The 23991-nt window shown below is 36.2% G+C and overlaps 1 protein-coding gene across 49 annotated transcripts in view; it reads left to right on the top strand.

The window, feature by feature from the left end:
- The window catches only part of RIMS2 (regulating synaptic membrane exocytosis 2), a 603997-nt gene that overhangs the window by 218969 nt on the left and 361037 nt on the right, over window positions 1-23991 (top strand). For 4 of the 49 annotated variants that reach the window (XM_059165857.1, XM_059165856.1, XM_059165851.1 and 1 more), the window contains exon 1: window positions 6149-6786. The exons of 38 other annotated variants lie outside the window; for them this stretch is intronic. In XM_059165857.1, the coding sequence (XP_059021840.1) occupies window positions 6665-6786 (122 nt within the window). In that variant the 5' untranslated portion in view covers window positions 6149-6664. Of the gene's footprint in view, window positions 1-6147; window positions 6787-23991 lie in introns of those variants that run through there. 7 more of the 49 variants (XM_059165863.1, XM_059165864.1, XM_059165861.1 and 4 more) reach the window with 3 other exon arrangements.

Below are 23991 nucleotides of genomic sequence, written 5' to 3'. Positions count from 1 at the left end.
GATGCTTTCACCATGTCCCCCTTTTCCTTTACGTATTAGATGATAGGAACTGCTAGGAGTCTATTCTTTAGCAATGGCCAAAACTTAGGGACAGATAATATAGAGTTCAACCCCCAGGAAATACTACAGAACTTCTTCGTATTTCAGAAAAAAACAGTATCAACACATTTTAAAAACTTACGGGGCACCTGGTGACTCAGTGGGTTAAACCTCTGCCTTCGGCTCAGTTCATGATCTCAGGGTCTTGGGATCGAGCCCCACATTGGGCTCTCTGCTCAGTGGGGAGCCTGCTTCCCCTCTCTCTCTGCCTGCCTCTCTGCCTACTTGTGATCTCTCTCTCTGTCAAATAAATAAATAAAATCTTAAAAAAAAATTTATTATGAAAACTGCTGTTGGTATTTTGAACTCCACTCTTTTCTAATTTTACTGAAATCTCTAGACCTGTAGTGTGTTTATTTAAGTCTGGGCCATTCTTTCTCTCTTTCATCCCTGGATATACCATATACTGTCCACCCTTAGTTGAAGTACAGGCCAATTTACCTTTACTGAATGCCTTTTCCTCATCGATCCAAAACCTATGGGATACTGCAAAGGCAATCCTAAGGGGAAAATACATAGCCATCCAAGCCTCTTTCAAAAAATCCCACATATACAAGCTAACCCTGCATCTAAAGGAGCTGGAGAAAGAACAGGAAATAAAACCTAAATCAGGAAGGAGAAGAGAAATAATAAAGATTAGAGCAGAGATCAATGAAATAGAAACCAGAAAAACAGTAGAACAGATCAATCAAACTAGAAGCTGGTTCTTTGAAAGAATTAATAAGATCAATAAACCACTGGCCAAAATTATCCAAAAGAAAAGAGAAAGGGCCCAAATTAATAGAAAATCATGAATGAAAGGGGAGAGGTCACGACTAAAACAAAGGGAAATAGAAACAATTATTAGAAATTATTACCAGCACCTGTTTGCCAACAAAGTAAGTGACCTGGAAGAAATGGATGCCTTGCTGGAAACTTACAAACTACTGTGACTGAAAGAGGAAGAAATAGACAACCTGGATAGACCAATAACCAGTAATGAAATTGAAGCAGTAATCAAAAACCTCCCAAAAAACAAAAGTCTGGGGCCAGATGGCTTCCGAGGGGAATTCTACCAAACATTTGAGTGCCTTTTTCTTTCTACTTTTGTTCAAAAATTTCATCATCTGCCTTTTATTTGCTTATTTGTTATCCCTGAGGATGAATGGTTCTATGGTCTTGCCTCAGGGAAATATTTATGATGCATGACATTAATTTGCAAAACATATGAAGACACTTGTCCTCTGGACCATCTTTCTTATATATAGCCTTAGATTTTTAATCAGTCAGATGCTTCAAATAGTCAATGGAACAAGAATAATGCAACAGAAGAGATAATGCAGTTGTTCCAATTATATAGAGAGAACTACAGATGTGTTTTTTGAGAAAATGAAAACTTCCTTGAAAACATTTCAGGGATTTTTGTTCTGGATTGTATATATTATATATCATATCATTTTAGTAATTGATTAGTTATATTTAAATGCTTACATGTGTGGAGGATTTTAATAGACACATTTTTGTACTCTTAAAAATTCAAAATAAGCCCAGACATTGTTAAAATTATGAAATTGAAATATGTCATGAGTGATTGAGCTTTATTAAGAGTCTTGTATTGTTATTCATTTAGAAGGGAGTAAGTTCTCAGTTTTGATTCCTTCATTTAATTTTGAGTTTGTGTTAAATTTCTTAAGACATTTAGTTCACAACCATCAGGCATTTGTAAACCAAGACTCTTAAGTAATTTTAATTTTTAAGATCTTATACTTCAGTATTTTTGAGGATGATGAAAACATGTTAGTGCTGTTTTTTTCTCCTCCTCTCATTTAGATGTTTCATAATACTATTTAACAATTTGAGTTATTACAGAATTTTAGGAACTTACTGATAAAGAAGAGAATACCTTTGCTAATGGATATAGCTAATTGTTTGAAAACTAATAATCTTGTATTTGCTTTATTTGAGCATTGCTAAGAAAAATTTCACGAGCTAACATCATACTTAATATGTATGGTTATGATTTCATTGCAGTTGTAGATTTGTCCATTTGTAGAGGGATTAAACTTTGGGCGTTTCTTGTGGCTAACTGATAAAGACATACAATGAAGAAAAAAATTTGTGATGTTCTCAGATATAATCAATATTAACATTTTTGTGTTTATTCTTCCCGATTTTGAACACTTTTAAAGTTTTTGGTACATATTACTAAGTATTTCTTAGAATGGCTCTACCTGTGTATATTTCTACCAGTAATGTAGTATGAAAGTGTGCCCATTCTCTGACCCTCTGGCCAATACTTTGCCAATTTAAAGGCCAATACCACATTGTTATTATTTTCCTTTGAATTCTTTTGATAACTTAGATTACCTTCTTTCAGATGTTGGCGAACCTTTTAGATATCTTCTTTAATAAAATTGCCTTTGCTGCTAGAAGTTTCTTAACACCTCTTCTTTTGGGAGAACTCTAATTATTAGCACCAGTGAGGTGCTAAAGATTTTAATAGTACAGCCAAGTTTCTACATCATGCCTCTCTGCTGGACTCAGTGTAAATATAGAGCTAATTATCTAATTTTCCCAGAAAGAGGTAAATGTAAGCATTGTATCCATCAGTTTCTAACAGAGAGATAGAGCCTTGCACAAAGAAATTGGTGAATAACTGCACCAAGAAACGCATGAATAAATATGATAAATAAATGATATCTGAACATAATTGTTAGAATCTTTTCCAGTAATTTGGTTCCTTTAATTTGGTTAAAGGTTCCAGTAAGTTGGTCCCTTTGGTAGCATAGTGAGGTTACTTCCAATGACTGTGTACTTTAGAGTTTATGAAATATATTTATATACATTACATGTTGAAATACAATAATAACCCTATGAGGCAAATGACGTAGCTTGAAGAAACCATAGCCCAGATATATAAAGCCAATGTCCTAAGGTTAGGCTTGGAGTTAATGCTTAAACCAGTCCATTAAACTCCAGTGCCATGTTCTTTCTCTCCTCCTAGATGCCTCCAATATTTATGTTACATGTGGCCTAAAGTGTATAGAAAATGTAAAACAAATATTAGCTATAAACATTCTTAAAATATTCAGGATATTCCAACAAGTTACACAATGTTTTTGATTGCAAATATTGGTTGCTCTTGTATTTATGAATTTTATAATATGATGTGGTCGGCTAAAATAAACACAGAAACAAAGAATCAAATTGAGCTCTGAGCAGTTTCCTACCCCACTTATGGGATGTGACTAAAAGTTACCTTTTCAATAAAATATAGGCAACTGCTCATTCAACAAATATTTATTGAGCACTTACTCTTTACTAGGCACTATGCTGGAATAAAACAAATGTGAGCCTTAATCTCATGCGACTGGAGGTGAAAGACATTAAACATTTTTTTTTCAAGTAAATATATAGTGACACTTTTATCGAATACATGAAGAAAAAATACAGGGTATGACAAGAGTGCATGATAGGGGACCTAATCCAGGTCAGAGAAAGTCTTGAGAAGGTGACATGTGAGTCCTTAGGGTTGATGGGAGCAGATGAAAAATTGGTAAGGGTGGGGAAGTGGAAGAAATCACTTTTAGAATGTTGAGGGAGCTAAGAGAAAGCTGACCAGTAGGTGTGAGCTGAAAAAGAAGACTCTGAGGAAGGTAGTTGCTATATTCTTTAGTTTTTCAAAGAAGTCATGTAACTGTTCATTCCAGTAATGCTTTCATTGCTGAGACCATATTTTGAAACTCTCCCTATGCCCTTGCCTTCAGATCCTCTTTTGAAACAAAGGAAACTTTTTTTTTTTTAAAGCAACAAAGAGTGTTTTGCAATGTAATCACTTTCTTATTTAACAGACTTACTTCAAAAGGGCTTTTGATTATTTATAAAAATTGAATCTACCCACCAAGGGGAAAAATATACATACATACATATATGCATCACAGATAGTACAAGCGTAGAAATTACATATTCATCACAGATAGTATAAGCTTGGAAATTAAGAATTTTAAAACTATGTTTTTTCACTTACAGAAGTTGACCTTTTATAGATGTAAAAAATCAACATGATCAGAGGCTTAAAATTTTGAAGCACATCAGTTGCTTCTCTTTGAATTAATGGAAAGAAACCTATTTAAAGTTACTTATGAGTTAAAATAATTGAGATGCTTGCTTTTTTCTTTTTTTAAAAGATTTTATTTATTTATTTGACAGAGAGAGATCACAAGTAGGCAGAGAGAGAGGGGGAAGCAGGCTCCCCGCTGAGAAGAGAGCCCCATGTGGGGCTCAATTCTGGGAAGCTGGGATCATGACCTGAGCCAAAGACAGAGGCCTTAACCCACTGAGCCACCCAGGCACCCCGAGATGCTTGCTTTAACTGAAATATTCTCCATTAGGTCACTGGCAGGTAGTTTTCCTATTCGTGTGTAGAGACTGATCTATTCACAAATAGGTGTGTGTGTGTGTGTGTGTGTGTGTGTGTGTGCGTGTGCCCATCTGTGTACATACATAGGTGGTAGAATGATAGGGAAGGAGCATGTGACATGAAGTCCAAAGCAAAGACCTTTTTCAAATACTCTATTTTTCTAAGCTGTGTGATCTTTAATCCTTTAAAGCCTCTGTTTCTTTTCATCTATAAAACAATAGTAGAATTACAACCTGGTCACATTATCTGAATATTAAAAAAAATAAATTTAGAAGTCCTGGAACTCCAGGGTGACTCAGTCGGTTAAGCGTCTGCCTTTGGCTCAGGTCATGATCACAGGGTCCTGGGATCGAGCCCCACTTGGGGATCCCGGCTCAGCGGGAAACCTGCATCTCCCTCTTCCTCTGACCATCCCCCCTGCTCATGCTCTCACTCATACTTTCTCTCTCAAATAAATAAATCTTTAAAAAATTAAAGATCTAATTGAACAATTAAAATATAGAAGTACAAAAATAGAACAAAAAATACATTGTGATTATTATGTTTCATCAATAGATTAATAGGCACCCATAAAAATATAAAACAATAAGTAACAAGCCCTGTTGGTTGAGGACAAATCCATAATGGAACATCTCAGTTTCTAAAAGCAATGAATTAGTTATTTTAAAGGCATATGATTGCATGTTTGTTTTGTATCATTAAAAAATTTATATCGTTACATCTTTATTATGTGTTGCTTGTTTGGGACGTGTTTGTTCATGTCAACAAAGAACTCACCAGTTTTTAAAAAAACTTCTTAGTGTATCTAAGTGCCTAGTTATTGATAGTGGCATGTGTGTGGAAGGGACTAGAACAGGTTAAAGCTAAAAGTTGAGATAAAAAAGGGCTAAAAGGGATATATCTGTTATAGAAATGTGGTTTAGGAGCAGTTCAAAATTAATAAATGTATTAATTGTCTCTGTGATGGAGTTGATTTTTAAACTTTGGTTTACACATGACTGTCAGAGCATCTTTTGTGGAAAGATGGATGCACCTGGAAATAGGATAACCTCAGATTTTATCTCAATCAGAATTATTCTTTTGAGAATGGATGGTGATCTGGGGCACTTTAAGACAATTGGAGCCCTCAGGAAGTATTCTTTTCTGAAAAATGCTATATGACCGCCACTTACTGAAATAAGTTAATAATAGTCCATAAAGTCTTTCTGGGCTTAGTTGTGTGTGTGTGTGTGTGTGTGTGTGTGTGTGTTTTAAAATTGTGGGGAAGTTCATATTCAATGTGTGCTGCTTAAGTAAATTTTAATTGAGAGAGTATAATTTTTTTTCCCTATCCACACAGTTCTTCGCACAAATAATCATGTAGTCACTACGTTGGCCCCTTAGAAAGGGACTGGATTGAACATCACTCACTTTACTTTAAGAATAAAATGAAGACATTTTAAAATTAACTAAGAAATTAAGACGGGGAAGTTTTCCAGATGTCTCTTTGGAAGCACAGCATTATAAATGCAGGCAATGAAAGCTCTATTGTCTGTCGTATTTTTATAGCTCCGTGATATCAAAAGAAGGCTATACCACTTATTTTTAGAGTGTTCTCTGTCCTATGCAGCAGCCTTCACAGTGAAGAGACCGACATACTCTGTTGCTGGGGTTACTCGTTTTTCAGGGAAAGACGAAAGGGTTGGGAAATGCATAATTCCTCTTCCTCTTCCCCAGTAGTAACATTGAGAAGATACCTTGTCCCCGTTTTTATTACTTCTGAGATTTTATTGCTGGCAGCCAGATGTGCTGAAACTCCTGACGACAGCATCTAGTCATCGCGTGTTTTTAATAGGCTTAGAGAAATATGAGTAGAGTACATGAAAGCAGCTCAGCTTCACACTTCAGCTGGGAATGCCCAAAAAGCTTACTGCTGTTTAGAATTCTTGCTACAGTCAGGAGAAAGCCGAAAGCTGTACGGGTACTGAATCTTCCACGACTGAATTAGAAGAATAATGACTGTACAATTAACTGTCCACCTCTGCTCATTGAAGCACAGTTTCTACAGAGCGCAGGAGAAATATGGAACTTGATTGGCATGTTTTTATTTGATGGTGTCTGCAAATAGATGACTTTAAAGACAGGTGGTAAGGAAAAATAAGAGAAGGGGGGAAAAAAAGAAAGAAAATGCAATTTGAGACATTGCGCCAGGTTTGCAATTCTGTTTTATCTCATTTTCATGGGGTTTTCTCATCTCCACCAAATATTTTACAAAATGAGCTTTTTGGACAAACGCTGAACAATGCAAGGTGAGTAAAGCTCCAGTATATTTCTTTTGGCATTGATATTTCCAGAATAATAATCTTATATGTCTATAAAAATGGTTCTGTGTTGAAATGTTAGTATTATGAGGGTGTTGTCTTTTTATCATACATACAAAATTTTATACAGTATTCTTCTTAATTGATTTCAGGAAGGAAAATAAGCTTACTTCCAGGTGCCGAAAGCATCTTAAATTTAACTAGTTTGACCTCTGAAACATAATACAGGCTGCTTCATGATTTCATTTTCTAATAAATAAGATGATTAACTTAAAATGCCTGATATATATATTTTTCTCATTGTGATCATGGCAGTGATTACAATGCATATATAGGGACGGGGATATATAATCATATGTGATTTGTTGGAAAATGTGAATTAGCAGTCATGCATGCTCCTTGTAAAACATGCGGAAGATGTTTCCTGGGTCTGAGACATTTCTCTATGCAGGGTAGATCAATAATCACTTTTAAACAAGCTATATTATCAAACTGCTAATAATGCTTTGTATTTGGCTGGCTAGTTTGAAAGGATGCTTTGTTGTAAATTCCTATTGCTTTTTCAACCTCATCATTTTGTGTGTGTGTGTGTGTGTGTGTGTGTGTGTGTGTGGTGAAGATTGTTAAATTAGGAACATATGTTTTAGACGGTTTCTCCGGCTTACACTAAAAGAGAGAGCCTATTAAAGAAGGCTTTTAAAATGCAATTTTATTATCCAGTTGTTTGCGTTGTGAGAATTTCTAATGTTATATACCTCCTATGGAAAAGATCCCATTTTAACTAAATATACGTGGAGAAAGCCTAAGAAAGAAATTCTTTGAACATGATAATAATGCACTAAAACCTTCTGGAAATTGAGGGAGAGCTAATAGTGCATAGAATATTGAATGGTTTTGCTGCTCTCCTCTGAACAATGTGAGGCAGCTTATTTAGAGATTTTTAAAAAACCCTATTACACAGTATGTGTCTTACTTTAGCAAATGAAGAAGAAGCTTTTAAAATGTGCTGGCATTTAAAATGTTTATTGATGATAAATATATCTATGACCCTTTTACTGAATATGGAATAACATCTTGTTTTTTTAATAAAATTTCACTTCTTTCCTCAGTACAGTTCTATTCAGTTGGCTAATTTTTTGTTTAGCTTTTAGATAAAGTATATAACGGTGTATGAAATGCTGTGATATTCTGTAATAGGCTTTCTATTTTTTAAGATATTAGGTTTTTAAATTTAGTAATATATCACTTGAGGCTTGAGTGTCTGTAATTTATGGTAGAAATAATCTGTATTGCATGTTTTATTTAAATAGAAGAGGCAGTATGGCTTTCTTAAAATTTCCATGACCTGAAACTACCAGAGTTTTAGGATTTGTACTCATCCTTTATAAATCTTCTCTTTGCTCAGTTCCTCTCTCTCTTTTTTTTTTTTTTTTCCAGTGCTAAGAATTTATGTGTTTAAAAATATTAGGTCTGGGTGCATATTCACATTAGAAATTGTGTGTGAACAGTATGGCATGAAATAAGTTTTAAAGGAAATTTTAGTTTTAAAATATGAAAATATCTATATTTTGACGGGATTGTGGATCCCCACCACTATGCTTTTGTTTTAGCTCCAAGTTTCTTTTATTGTTGCATGCTTAATGATTCCATTGCTCTCATTATTAAAAATCTAGCATTTTATGTTGCTGCAATTAAATGTTAAAAATGCGAAGTTTCTGATGCTTCTGTAAGACCAGTCTCATTTAACTTGCTTTGATTTTTTTAAAATCTAAGATTATATGAAACTGCCACTTAATCAATAAAAAACTTATACTGGTTTAGGGGGAAAATATGCCTGCTTTATATGTTCTTAACTTCTTAGTCTTCAAAAAACATGATGTTTCTTCATGTGCAAATCTATTGATTTTCATAAATAATCAACTGATCGATTTACTTTTAAAATCAGTCAAAACCAGCTATACAAATAATTATTTTAGAAGTAGGAAGAGTGAAAATAAGTTTATATAACTCTCAAAGCCCCCACATATTTTAACGTTTTAGTTACTTTGTGTTCAGATGCGACATAAGTGGTCCTTTAGAACTCTTTCTCTGCTTGGATTCTTTAAAGAAATACAAATGCCCCTACATCAACATTTCAGTTAGCATTGAATTAGAAAGTAAGATGTAGACTAAAAAAGATCATTCTTGAGGGAAAAGTCTTAGAAAAATAATGATCCTAGTATGTCATCAGAAGATGTGGTCTTACAACTTTAAAAATCTTTCTGAATAAGTGAGCCTTTCAACCTTGTGGACTGGACGTTAATGATCTTGAGATTTGAGCATCAATTATGTAACTATCTCTCTGGAAATAGCCGTTTTGGTTGTTATAACATGTTTAGTAATCATTTGATTGTTTGGACTAGTTCAGATGAAACATTCAGTATTTGTGTTGTGACATAAAGTATGATCTTTAAACTGATAGAAAAAAAGAACATCATAGATATGGACAGTTAGATTATATTTTATTCTGAATTGCTTTCTAGGAGAAATTACCAGACTAGTACTATGCATTGATTGTAGACGATGTATCATTGAGGGAACTTTCAAATAATATTCTTGAGACTTTCCCTAGATAACTAATCATATCCTGAAATCTGCAACCCAACTTTCATCAGTTTTCCGATGGTAGGGCAGTTTACTTCTATGACATATAAGCAATGAAAGCTTAAAAGATGGAAATCTCCCATAATAGTTACTCCAAAACCATTGGCAGCTTCAACTTGTCAAAGAGCCAAGATTTTGAATACACCAGGAATATTTTATGGATAGTAAATTACTAACCTGTATATGACTATAGATTGTTAAAGTATTTTAATATCAAATGAATAATTGAAATATACTTAGGAATAAAAATCATTAGAATATTTCTCTTATATTTCATACTGAAAGTTCTTAGCTTATTTTGTCATCATTGTGGTTCTTGAGTACCATTTCAGTGGTAAGGGTGGGGGCAAGATATCCTCTGTGCTTTTGCAGCTAAAATGAAACCATTGAAGGTAAGGCAAGGAAAAAAAAAAAATCAGTGTATGCATCCTACATAAATCCACTTGACAGGTTTTGATGAGATGCCACTTTTTTTTTTTTAAGATTTTATTTATTTATTTGACAGAGAGAGATCACAAGTAGGCAGAGTGACATGCAGAGGCAGAGAGAGGAGGAAGCAGGGCCCCTGCTGAGCAGAGAGCCCAATGCAGGGCTCCATCCCAGGACCCTGGGATCATGACCTGAGCTGAAGGCAGAGGCTTAAGCCACCGTGTCACCCAGGTGCCCCTAGAGATGCCACTTTAATTTAAATTCTTGTTATCAGGTTTTCTTACCATAAACTCACTTTTCCAAATTAAATATTTAATCAGATACAAAGATAATTGCTTTTGTTGCCAATAAAAAAATCCTCAAGTCCTAAATTCATTACGAAGCCTGAATTTTGTGATCTTGTCTTTGGAAGCAAACGTGAATATTGGGATGCTGGAAGATAGGTTTTTAACAGCTCACTGCATTGAATAATCAATTGCTTTGAGCAGTATTCAAATACATGATAAGGATGACTATCTTTTGTGATAAAACTTGTAGAAGAATGTACTTAATTTTTTTCATGTTTTTCCATTTTCCTGATTTTTAGTAATCTCTCTTGTATGGTGAAGAAATCTCTGGGTTTTTTTTCCCCCAGATGTGATTTTTTTCTTTGTAAGTAAATGGGTAGCAGTGAATTTGCTGTGCTGGCTGGCCACACAGGGGCATAATAAGCCTGGAATTTAGTCAGAAGAGATGCTGAAGACAGTCTTTCTCTCCCTTCCATATACATCTAATGAGATAGGCAGACGTCCGTATTTCAATTAAGATTACGAAGAACTTAATAGACCAAAAGATATTTGGATTTGTTGGTATTTTCAGTTCCTAATAAGGTGACCATATGATCTGGTTTGCCTGGAGTAACCCCATTTTATGCTTGCCATCTTCCACTAATTATTGTTAGTACTTCTCAAAAGCATTGCTATTTGTTGATAAATTATAGGGCCACTCCGTAGAGATGAAATGGAAGGTTTGAAATGACCTAGGGCAAATGGCCTCTTTTCCACTCACGAATTCTCACAGATCTAAAACATTAATATTAATTAAATAAAATTTGATTTTGCAAATGAATGTTTAATTCTTCAGTTTGTAGTATTTTTGGTGGCAAGTATTTAGTTCCTTACATAGCATTTACTATTGCTTTGGTTTATAATGAAGCCATCAGTTTGTGTTCAGGATTTTTGGCGTAAACCTCTGTTTTTCATCATGGCACATTAATGACTAGTTCGACATGAAAAGAACAGCATGCTTACTTTTCATAGCTGGGAGAGTGCCGTCTGCACAGTATGCATTGTTTGGAGTTGGTATGATATTCGCACAATTGAATTTTCATTATCGGAACATTTTTGTATGAACCGTCTTTATTTTGAAGTGTAAAGCCTCCAGTAGTCTGAGACACCATGCACGTGTGTACACAAACACACACACGCACTATTTCTTTAACCTTGTTAAATATACATACTAAGTATTATAAGACTAATAATTATATATTATAGATATAAAAGCCAATCTTAACAATGGTCTCTTTTTATTTATTTCAAATCAAAATGACTTTTGGTCCATGAATGGGTATCATATATATTTTTGCTAGAATATTTACTGTGGACTTTAGCAGTATACCACAGTTATTGGTACAGATTCTGACACTGATATACAGCCTTTAAATATTTTCTTTTTGGAAACATTTTTATAAAACTACTGTTTTTGTTGATGACTGATATATCAATGTTAACTGTACTTTTTTATTTTTTAGCTTTATGTGATCATGAAGGATCTTAGAAAACTCAAGATAATTATTGAACTTTCTGGTTAATGCTGGCACTATTCACCAGTTACTAAAATGAATTCATTTCATACATGCTATGAGCTACCGTTTTCATATTCACTTATCAGTTACACATGAAGCTTCGTGTGTACATTAAAAAGAATTCCCAGAACTGATCCATATTTTGATTGAGTGAAGCTTCCAAATTTGAGAAGTTTTAAATATCTCAAAAATGTGTGTGGGCACTTCTATTTGGGCAAAATGGGAAAAACCATTAAACATGGCTTCCTTTCACCTAATGTTTTTCAAACTATGCTATTTTGTTTGTTTGTCTTTTGTTTTTACCAGAGAATACTTCCTTGAGAATGTAACTCAGTAGGTAAAGCAGGTAAAAGAGCAGCAGCTCTAATTTAGAAAGTGGGACAAGGAATCCATATTAGGTTCTAGAAACAATTTTCAGCCGCCTTTTTACAGGCAGGACCTGTAACAACCTGAAACAACCCAGGACCTGTTGTTTCAATCTCTTGAAACTTCCCATCTCATGGTGTGACCTTTGAAACATCACAGATAGAGGTAATGAAAAAATGGCAAGGAAAGCTGCCATCTTTAGTCAAGAATTGATCTGTGCCTGACTTTTCTATAATATTTTTCCAATACTGTTTTAGCTTTATGTTGTGTAGTGTTAAACATGGAACTTGTGTTCATATCTCAGGTCTGCTACTTACTGGCTGTGTGGTATTGGTAAAATCACTATACTGTGAGTTCTTGAGTTAAGAGGACTATATATTTATTAACCTCTGATTACCAACACTTAGCATATCCCTCATGCTTCTTTCTCATCAATACCAGCTTCCCCCAACTCCAGAACCAAATACTGCCCTGCTGTTTTCTCTCTCAGTATAGAGTAGCTATGTCTATTCTAGAACTTTATATAATTGAAGTCATATGGAATGCATTATTTTATAAAAGACTTTTAATCAGTGTAACTTAAAAATATTTATCCACGTTGTTGCATGCCTGAGTAGTTTTTCCTTTTTGATTGCTGAGTAGTATTTCATTTATGAATATTCCTACTCTCAATTAAGTCTTCTTTTTGTGGATATGTATTTTTATTCCTTTATATGGGTACCTAGAAGAAGAGGTCTTGGGTCACAGGGTAGATGTATGTTTAGTTTTAGAATGCAGACCATTTAAAAAAGGGGTTGTTCATTTTAAATTCCACCAAATATGTTTGAGAGTTTTGGTGGTTCCACACAGTGTCCAACCTTTGATGATGTGTATTTTAAATTTTTGTCATTCTGGTGAGTTTAAGATAGCAATTCCTTATGATATGATTTTGTATTTTCCTGATACAGGTGTTCATATGTTCATTGGCGAGTCGTGTATCCTCCTTTGTGAATTGTCTGTTCAATTTTTTTAAAAAAATTAGGTTTTGTTTTTTTAATGAGCTGTAAAAGTTTTTTGTAATCTACCTGGATATCAGTCACTTCTCAAATATATGCTCCATGGATATTTTCTTCTATGGTTTCCCTGTTATTTATTTATTTATTTATTTATTGCTTGTTCATTTTCTTAGTAATGCTTTAGGTGAGGAGAAGTCTGAATTTTGATGAACTATAACTTATTAATTTTTTTTTCTCTCAGGGTTTTTGCTTTTTGTGTACTGTCTAAAAACTTTTGCCACTTTCTAAGTCAAGAAACTGTCCTCTTATGTGTTGCTCAGAAGGTTATTTATGATTATTTCTCTGTTGAGATTTCCTGTCTTTTCTCTTGTTATGAACATTATTACCTTCACTTCCTTTAACATAATTATCATATCTAGCTTTGAAATTCTTTTCTGCCTAATTTTGACGTCCAAGTTATCTCTTGATCAGTCTCCATTGATTCTTTTTTCTCTTAAGCATGGGTCATATTTTCCTATTTCTTAATATACCAAGTAATCTTAAATTTTATCTTGGACCTATTTATCAATACTGTATAGAGACTTCCTGAAATCTGTTTTGAAGAGTGCTGATTATTTTTAAGGCAGGAATTTAACTTGGCTGAACTTGAGCTACAGTCTTTGTTTTCCTTGAGGTATAGCAGCTGAAATTTTAGTTTAATTATTTTAATTTTAGCTGAGCTGCTTGAAGTCTTTTCTGTGCATGCATGAGATTTGGCAGTGTTTATTAGTCACAGAAACTTCTTTTTCCTTCCTGTAGCTTTCTTTTTGTCATTTTCCCCTTACTGTCCACCTTCTGTATTTGCTCAAACTCTTTCTTCTGGTTTTTCAGGTTAGTAAGATCCTGAATTTTCTAACATAGATTTAGCCTGCAAGCACTGAGTGGATTTGGTTAAGTCCAAGTTTTTAAATGGGAAGCATAGCTAAGTCATTCCTTTCTTCAAATGTCAATTACACCCCAGTGTCTGTCTTCTTTTTGTTACTTTCTAGGGCCTTCAAATAGTCATTTGTTCATATTTTACCCAGAATTTACTATCTTTGGGAAGGTTAGTTTGATTGGAATTCCTTGGCCATTATCCAAAGAAGAGTCAATTCTACAACATTTTAAATTGTATTTATTAAACAATATGCTGTCAGAAATTGTATTTGTAGTTTCTTTTGTAATCCCAGCTTCATTGTTAGTAATATGTTGTATTTTTCCATTATCATTGGGCAGCCAGTTGTCCAGTGGCTAATTTGGGAACCTCATGTTCTAATTAAATTCATATTGTATCATCAGAATATATAGAGAATACGTAACTTTTAATTACTCTGTTTGTGCTATTCTATTTTATCCTTATTTTAATGACTTTTGCTAATGGTAAAATATGACCAACATGTGCACAGACTTTCTTCACAGAAAACAGACTTTTGATATTCCTGGTCTATCAGTAGAAGTAAATGTCTGTTTGGATATGATGAAGAGACAAAAGCCATCATAATTTTTCTTCCTGTTTTAGTTAGGTGGGCATCTATTTCAAAGATAATCTCCACATCGATTTTTTTTTTCCACATGGAGTTTTTAAGGGAAATTTGATGATGCTTTTGATGGGAATGAGTAGACTAAAGATGGAAGTAGTTGTCATTTCCTCAACTGGTGTCCATCACAGTATAAGGACTAAAGTGTGTGTGCAGAAAATTTGATGATAATTACTTGTAATAATGGCCCATCTTCTAAATTAATAAAATTTTCCTGTGTCACATCTATTTTTTGTGATGAATTTTTTATCAAGACTTCTCTGGGTCCTGTGGAGTTATGTTTTGATTTTGAAACAAAATGCTGTGTACATAACATAGGATACACTACCTTTTCTCTAGAAATGGAACAGCTTGTTAAAAAACTGTATGCACAAAATATAATCTGGTAATGAAAATACACTTAAGAGCAGTATGTGCTTCAAAGACTATTACCATGTTTCCCATGAAGTCCACAGAGCTAAAGAAATGTGCATTCTAGTGTTTACCATTGGTGTTGCAACGAATACATAGATGAGCAGTTTCAGCGAAAAATGGTGCCACAAATAGATACAGTCCAAAGATTATGTGGAATTCTTCACCTGCATGAGCATTCATCTTTTTCAATTTTATTATTTTTTTAAGCGATCTCTACACCCAACATGGGGCTGAAACTCATGACTCTGAGATCAAGAGTTGCATGCTGTACCAACTGAGCCAACCAAGTACCCCATGCATGAGGATTAATCTTTTAATTGTCTTTTTAAAGTCACTTTTGTTTATGTTGGCCTATGTCAAAAAGATTCATGGGGCTCCTGGGTTCCTCAGTTGGCTGAGTATCTGACTCTTGATCTCAGCTCAGTTCTTGATTTCAGAGTCCTGTATTCAAGCCTTGCGTTGGGCTCTGCACTGGGCATGGAGACTACTTGCTAAATTTAAAAAAAATAAAAAAATAAAAGACTTACTACTTTATAGAACACTTAAAGTGAGTGCATCATGTATTAGTTTTCTGTCACCACAAGCTTAGTAGTGGGTTAAAATCATACCAGTTTTATCTTGCAGTTCTGTAGGTTGGAATTCTAGGCAGAGTCATCTGAATTCTCTGTCAGGATTTCACAAAGCTGGATCACAGTGTCAGTTAGATGGGCTCTTTTTCTGGAAGGTCATGGGAAGAATCTACATCCAAGTGTATTAAGATTGTTGGCAGAACCCAGTTCTTCGTAGTTGTGGACTGAGGTCCCTTTTTTTTTGTTGGCTGTCAGCTGGGGGCTGCTGTCAGCTTCTACAGGTCTCTTGTATTCCTTTCTTCAGGTTCAGGAAGCTCTCAGCCATTATTGCTTTTAATATATTTTCTGTTCTTTTCCCTTTCTGTTCTCCTTTTGGAATTCCTATGATGCGAATGTTGTTTCTTTTCCTTGTGTCCTATATTCCACACAGATTCTTCATTCTTTTTCATTCTTTTTCTCCTTTTGCTTCTCTGAGTATTTGCCAATGTCCTATCCTCCTGGTCACTAATTCTTTCTTTTGCATGACTGACTACTTTTAAAATTCTCTATTGACTTCTTCAGTTCAGTTATTGCATTTTTCAGCTCAGTTATTTCTCTGGTTTTCTTTTTGTTTTTCATGGTTCCTACATCCTTATTAAATTTTCTTTGTGTTCATGCATTGTTTTCCTATTACTACTATTTTTTTTGTAGTTGTCTGTGTTTTCTTGTGGTTCATTAAACTTTTTAAAGAGGATTATTTGGACTTCTTTGATAGTTTCTAGATTTTTCTTTCATAAGGGTTTGTTATTGGAACTTGTTACTCTCCTCTAGTGATGTCAAAGTTACCTGATTTTTCATGATCCTTGATTCCTTATGTTGGCATCTGCACATTTGAGTAGTTGGACTCCTCTTACAAGGTTTACAGGGTTGCTTTGGCAGAGACAGTTCTTTACCAGTCAGCTGATTTTGGGTTTCTGGGTCTGTCTGTTGGTACTGTCCTGGGGCTTGTGGTGCCTGCTATTATGGCCTGTTTTTGTTTGAGGCAACTGTTTGAGTTCTGAGGACTGGAATGGGGTTGTGTGTGCTGCTGGCTAAGAACAGTTAGATAGGGCTGCTGGCTTGGTTCCTTATCCAAGTGAGGCTATAGGACGGACTCTGTGGTTGCCTGAATTCTCTGGTCAGAGTTTCTAGATGGTCAGGAGTAGGTACCTCATTCAGTACTACATGGGGCTATTTAACATTTAAAAAAAGATAATTTCTACACCCAGTGTGGCACTCAAACTCATGACCCCTAGATCAAGAGTTGCACATGTTCTATGGACTGAGCTAGCCAGGTGCCCCAAGATGCAGCTATTAATTAGCTTCCTTGGCCTGGAAGGATCCAGGACCTGTGGTAGCTTGTTGTTTAGAGACCCACATCAGCCCAGAGTATGCACTGAATTCTCTGGTCAGGTAAGGCCACCGGTTTTGCTCTGCAGAAAGTAGAGGCCTCAGACTTGGCTTTCTGTTCCAGTGCCAGCCTACGCAGGGCTGTTGAATGGGCTGCTCAGCTTTCCATGTGTTCTGGTTATGCTCAGGCTGAACATATTGGACAGGCTGAAGGGTGGATACAGTGATGAGTGGGGCTACAAATTAGATTCCATGCCTGGGCACAGTGGGAGAAGCAGCTCTAAAGCTGGGAAAGCTCTTAGTTTATTGTCTTAATTCAGACTGACCTGCACCCCTCCTTCCCTGACCAAACAGGGCCACTAGATTTGCTCTGCAAACTATTGACTCTGCCTGCCTGCCTCTTGGATTGAGTGCTGCTAGGTCACATAGCTTCCAAGACTCGTCCTTAGCACTTCGGGTCAGATGGGGCTGAAATATACTTTCTACAGCAGGTGGGGCTATGTTGCAGCTCCCATGCCTAAGGGTGTGGGAGATGCTGCTTCAGGCCACTTTCAGTTTCCCAAATTGGTTCTCCAGTTGGGAGGGGCCAGGAGCTACCCTCTGCTTTGGCTATGAATTAATCTCCCTACCTGAGCACAGCATGGGAACACAACACACGTGGTATTGCCTTTGCTATGAAGGTGATCAGCTCTGCTCTCTGCCTCTTGGCTCAAGTGTTGCTGGGGCTGCCCAGCTTCCAAGAGTTGTCGCCAGCCCTTCTGATCAGATGGGCCTGGAAAACACTCCACAGTGGGTGGGGCTGTTATTCAGCTCCCTGCCTGGGCACGGGCAACCAGGCTCTAAGGCCAGCAAACTCGTCGTCTGAACATCTGAATCAGGCAGATTTGCACCCCAACAAGTTCCCTGGTCAGAGTGTACCCCTGACTTGGTTCTGCAGATGAACAAAGCCGCTGGTTGGGATGACTGTTTGGGCACTGCAGGTATGAACTCTCAGCCAAGATCTGTGGGTTGTTGTTTCAAGATTTGTGCTGGTTGTTTCAAGGACGCTGCCCCCATCTCAGCCAAAGTCCGATTCTCGGTGGATGTGCCACCAGATTCCCCAGTAATCCTCTTGCTGCAAAATCAGAGTAGCGGCTCTTGTAAAGAGGCCCACAGTGATGGAGGTGCTGGTTGTACCCCATGGGTTCTCTTTTCCCACAGGAGGAACCGCTGGTTCAGGGGAGATCTCTCTGCATGATGCTGCACTGGCCTGGGGGAGGGGCAATGCGGTCAATGTGTAGGCACTTCTCTTACCCTTCTAAGGCAATTTGTCTTGGTCTCTGTGGTGCAGGAGGTGCTTCAGACTCAGCCCTGTATTCTGGGATTCTCTCACTTGTCTTATTCTTTTTTTTTTTTTTTTAAAGATTTTATTTATTTATTTGAGACACAGAGATCACAAGTAGGCAGAGAGGCAGGCAGAGAGAGAGAGAGGAAGGGAAGCAGGCTCCCTGCTGAGCAGAGAGCCCGATGTGGGGCTCCATCGCAGAACTCTGGGATCATAACCTGAGCTGAAGGCAGAGGCTTTAACCCACTGAGCCACCCAGGTGCCCCTCACTTGTCTTATTCTTGAATAGTTCTAGTTGTTCTTACTGTGAGTGGGGTTGGGGGCGAAGTCAGGAACAACCAGTGTCGCCATCTTGGTGATATTACTCTAGCTATTGTAATTTTTTTCAGTTGCCCTTTGTGCTATTGTTGTTATGTATTTTATTGTATAAAAATTTTTTAAGCCTCACCATCCATTATTATTAATTTTGCATTAAATGATTTTTTTTTATTTAAAAAAAAGAAACTTTTACAATTACCTACACATTTACTGTTTTTGATTATCTTCATTTCTCTCTCCAGATATGGACCTCTTTTTGGCATTATATCACTTCTACCCAAACAAATTCTATTAGTATTTCATGGTTTATGGGTCTAATGGTGATAAATTCCAGCCTTTGTAGGTTAAAAAAATCTGTATTTTTTCCTTCAGTTTTTGGAAGGGAGCTTAATTTCAGATGAGATATAGATTTAGGTGAACTTTGTTTTTTTTCTCTAGTCCTTAACTCATTCAGTCATCATCTGGCCTCCACTGTTTATGGAGAGAAGTCAGCTCTAATTCTTATTACTTTTCTCTGTTAGGTATTGTTCCCCCCACCCCCCTTCATGGTTGCTTTTAATATAGCTCTTTGTCTTTTATTTTCAGCAGTTGAAGTATTTTTCTTTATATTTATTCTCATTGTGGATCACTGAGCTGCTTGATAGGTTGATACCAATCATCAATTTAAAAATTTGTTAGTCATTATCTCTTTAGTCTTTTATCTGTCCCATTGGTTTCCCCTTTCCCTCTATGACTCCAGTTACATATATAATGTATTTGTTCGTGTTTTTATCTAAGTGCTTTAAAAAATAAAAAACAAAACAGGCAGTTAAATTAAGGAGCATCACCTTGATCTTACCAAAGTTTGGTTTTAGGCTTTGTTTGGATAGTACTCTTTACTTTTGGGGGCACAGACCTTACTCCTAAAGTATGGTTTCTTATTCTTAATGTGTGATCTTTCTAGGGTCTTAATGGAATGCCTTGAGATTTTCACAAATATCTTTCCAAGCCTGCTTTATCAGAGAGTTTCATTATATTGTGTGACTTCTGGAATTTCTCATCTCTCAGCCCTCAGCCAGTACAGTCTACCAGACTCCAGAAAGCCTGCATATGTACATTCTAGGATTTGTATAGGAACCTGAGTAAAACCTCTGTGCCTGTTTCTGAGGTTTATTCTCTTAGCTCCCTTCTCTCTAGGAATCTGTGTCACCAGTTCCCACTGCATTAGCAAGCTTGATTCTGATCTCTGTTTTTAACACCAGGCTGCTTCTTAGGCTTAGTAAATCCCTATGCTTTGGTCTGCCTGGGCTCCATTTCCTCATCGTGAAGTTGTTGTGAAATTGCTTCCAGGCAGAAAAGCTTGTATGGAGTGTACTTTATATGATTTTCCTTTCTTAAGAGTCTCAACCTTGTGTCATATCCAATGCCTTAAGGTGATTGTTTCATCAGTTCTGCCCAGTGTTCTTGTTTTTTATGGCAAGAAGGAAGACCTTATACTAACTACTCAGGAAACTCTTAATTATTTTATAATAATTTAATAAGCACCTATGAACCCACCATCCCCCAGACAAGAGCTGGAACCTTAACATAAATTTATATCTAATCATTTTTTTAACTTCATCTCGTTCCCTTGGCTCTTCTAGTGGCAACTTTATACTGAACCCTACAGTCATCATTGCTTTGCCTTCCTTTTAAATACAGGTTTCTTACATGTACGTATTCCCCCTAAAGCGTCAGTTTTATCTTTATGAAAAGGTCTTTTTTTACTCTTTCTTCTGCATTACATCATAGTGTTATGGGTGCGGTAGTTCATTAATTTCGATTGCCATACGATATTCCACAGAGTAACTTCATCACGGTGTTTTGTTTGTTTGTTTGTTTGTTTTATTTGACAGAAAGAGAGAGATCACAAGTAGGCAGAGAAACAGGCAGAGATAGAGGGAGAAGCAGGCTTCCTGCCGAGCAGAGAGCCTGATGCAGGGCTCGATCCCTGGACCCTGAGCTAAAGGCAGAGGCTTAACCCACTGAGCCACCCAGGCGCCCCCCTCCTTTTAAAAAAAGATTTTATTTATTTATTTGATAGACAGAGATCACAGGTAGGCAGAGAGGCAGGCAGGGAGAGAAGGGGAAGCAGGCTTCCTGCTGAGCAGAGAGAGCCCAATGCGGAGCTCCATCCCAGGATGCTGGGATCATGACCTGAGCCAAAGGCAGAGGCTTTAGCCCACTGAACCACCCAGGTGCCCCATCCATCCCGGTTTTTTAATACCCTATCCTGCCAATGGGCATTTGGATTGTTTCTAAATTTTCTCTATTGTGAAAATGCTTCTGTGAATATTCTCAGATATATCTCTTGTTGTATGTGGGAGTTTCTCTTGGATATATTTCATTCATATGTTCAACTTGAGGAGATAATGCCAAAATGTTTCCAACTGGTTTTTTTAGGTAAAGATAATTCAGTGATTCATAATTGGGACTGAAGTGACTCAAAAGCAAAACCTTAATAAAAAAGTTGGACAATTTTAACCATAGCCGTCACTGGGAGGTGCACTTGTTAATTCGTCAAAAACAATCTTAGAATAAATAGATTTTACATGAGACTGCCCCTACCACAAATTTGTTTCCAGCCTTTCCTCTCTCCCTCCATCCCTGTCTTTGGCCTTTCCACTTGCCTTCCTTCCTTCTTCCCTCTTTTTCCCCCTCTCTACCTTAATTAACCCCTTCCTCTCTTCCTCCCACCCACCCACTCCTCCTTCCCTCTTCCCTCCTTCTCTCTTTCTTTTCTTTCTTCCTTTTTACCAAAGAAGGTATGACTCCTCTATATCAGTAAAGGAAGGTCTTTGAAATAGGCAGGACTAGCATGTGTTCAGCAGGCCTTAAAGAACACAGGGTCTGGGATTTTCGTGGATAAAATCTCCGGATTGCTAAGAAAAACTACGTTGTCTCGAATGATACTAAATTATGTTATTTGGGCTCATTTAGTTCCTTGATGCTGTTGCTTGAGAATTATTTGTTTATTCTCAATTAATTAGTTACCACAATTTCCCCCTTTCTACACACAACTCTATCAGGAATGAATGGCTTCTTGATTTTTATCTCCAGAAACAATACATGCCAGGTCTCTAAAATTTGTTTCCACATCTGAAGTTGTTGCCCTCTTTTTAAACCAGCTCTGAAGAATGTTTCCTTACTTTTTTCCCCGTCTCATAGGTGGTAGTTTATGACTTATCTCTTTTATTTGAATGTTTATTGTTAAACGGTGAAAACACTAGACTTGACCATTTTCGTTCTCCATGTAAATCTTCATTATCGGCAGCAAGATGCAAGCAAGTGAATCAGAGTAAGATTTTCCATTCCCACAGCCCGATGGTGCTCTCTCTCATTGCCTCTAGCTGCAGAAATGCAGGTGAGCCTTGTTAACCCAATCAGCTAGACGTCTTCTTCCATCAGATCTTACAGATGGTTCGGATGTCTCCGAAGTCTCTTAGCATCTGTTTAAAATCTTCAAACTGCTTTTACCAAATTTGTTTGAGTCCTATTTGTGGTTACACTTGATTATACATCTGTAGACATTTGAAGATTGGCATGAAGAAATGGCTTTATGTCTTGTACTTATCCTATACTGACATTACTTCTAGTGAAGCTATAATTGAAGTGAAAAATAAACAAAAACAGAACCAAAAAATGTACAAGAGTCGTGTATTCAAAGAAATAGAGGTTAATCTCATTTTATTTGAGTTCATAAAATTTTGCACATAAAGCAAGATCCTAGTTTTCTATTGACTTCCATTCTATTTACATATTCTATTGATGATAGAATAATGCTTTTTGACTTCCTTCACCTATGGTCAATTGAAAAAAGAACACAGAGCTAGCTTTTGTTCTGTTCAACAAATAGGAAAAAAAAAATAAAAAAAAAGAATTGAAGAAAATATACCAAAATATTAATAGCAAATGCCTTGGGTTTTTAATGAAACATAACTGAAAAATAATGTGACAATGAATTTTATGAAAATTAAATGTGGTAAAAGATATATAAAGTATTTAGAACATGGCCTGTCAAGTAATGAACACTAAGTAAATAATAAAAATTACTTTTATTAATTACATCTTCTATTCAAGATTTTACTCTGAAAGATTCTTTGAAGTCCAATCTCAGGTCAAAGGGTATCAACTGTTCTAAGACTCCCATCATTGCTAAATTGCTTTCCTAAAAGGTTAAACTAATTACATTTCCACAATGAACATAGGAAATTGCTGTTCGTAAATGGCATTGGTTACTTTCAGATTGTCATATGTTTAATTTCATAGGTTGTTATGTAAGTTGTTAAAATATGTATAAAGACATTTACCCATCTATATTAATTAACCAGGGCTGCCATAACAAAGTACCACAGATTAGGTAGCTTAAAGAGCAGACATTTTTTCTCTCAGAGTTCTGGAGACTAGAAGTTCAAGATCAAGGTATCAGCAGGTTTGGTTTCTTTAGAAGCCTCTTTGCTTGGATTGTAGGTGCCTGCTTTCTTGCTGTGACCTCGTAGTCTTTCCTGTGTGTGTGTGTGTGTGTGTATGCACATCCCTGATATCTTTCCATATGTCCAAATTTCCTTTTATAAGGTTACCAGTTAGATTGGATTAAGACTCTATTCCTAAATCAGACATTTCTACTCTGGCAGGCAGTCATATGCTAGCATGCTGATATTAGTGGCATTAGTGACATAAGGCTGGTCAGAAGGAAACATAATGGTTAATTAAGTGAAAGAGGAGTTAGATATGTGGATTTGAATATACAGTGTGCAGAATAAAACAAAATACAAGAAAGAACAAGCAGATTCATAGTCTGAAAGGAGTTCATAGCCTCTGCAAGGATGTCTGATAGTCATTTTCCTGCCTTTGATGGGCTTGAGACACTGGGCCCCAAATATGTTTCCATTATAGCAAGAGTAGTAGAAGGATTTGATTAAATCAAGTGACATAAATGTTATTTTCACTTCACATCAGAGTTTGGTATGTTTTTGATGCTTTTTCTCAATTTAACATTTACTGCTTTGCTTCTTTTCCTCTTTTTCCTGATTTGCTGTCACCTACACCATTTGAAATGTTACCTGGCTTTTTTTCCCCCCACAACCTCTTTTGTGCAGATTTCTTTTCTGTTTTTTTTTTTTTTTTTTCCACCTTTACTGAGAATTGTGCAATCTTAGACAAAACCTAGCTTTATCCTCTGATTTTAATCTAGAACCAATTTAAATCTGGAACTTTGATGTAGGTATGAAATTTTGCTGAGTCTTTTTCTAGGACACTGAGTACCATAATTTTCTTCCTGTGACTGGTTAAAAAGCATCTATTTTAAACAAAGGCAGCTATCAAGTACTTTTTATTTTGTCAACTAATG

This window comes from Mustela lutreola, chromosome 3 (genome assembly GCF_030435805.1).
Source record: "Mustela lutreola isolate mMusLut2 chromosome 3, mMusLut2.pri, whole genome shotgun sequence".
Taxonomy (NCBI): Eukaryota; Metazoa; Chordata; class Mammalia; order Carnivora; family Mustelidae; genus Mustela; species Mustela lutreola.
The sequence above is the reverse complement of the archived record's forward strand: the minus strand, read 5'-3'. Positions and strand labels throughout refer to the sequence as shown.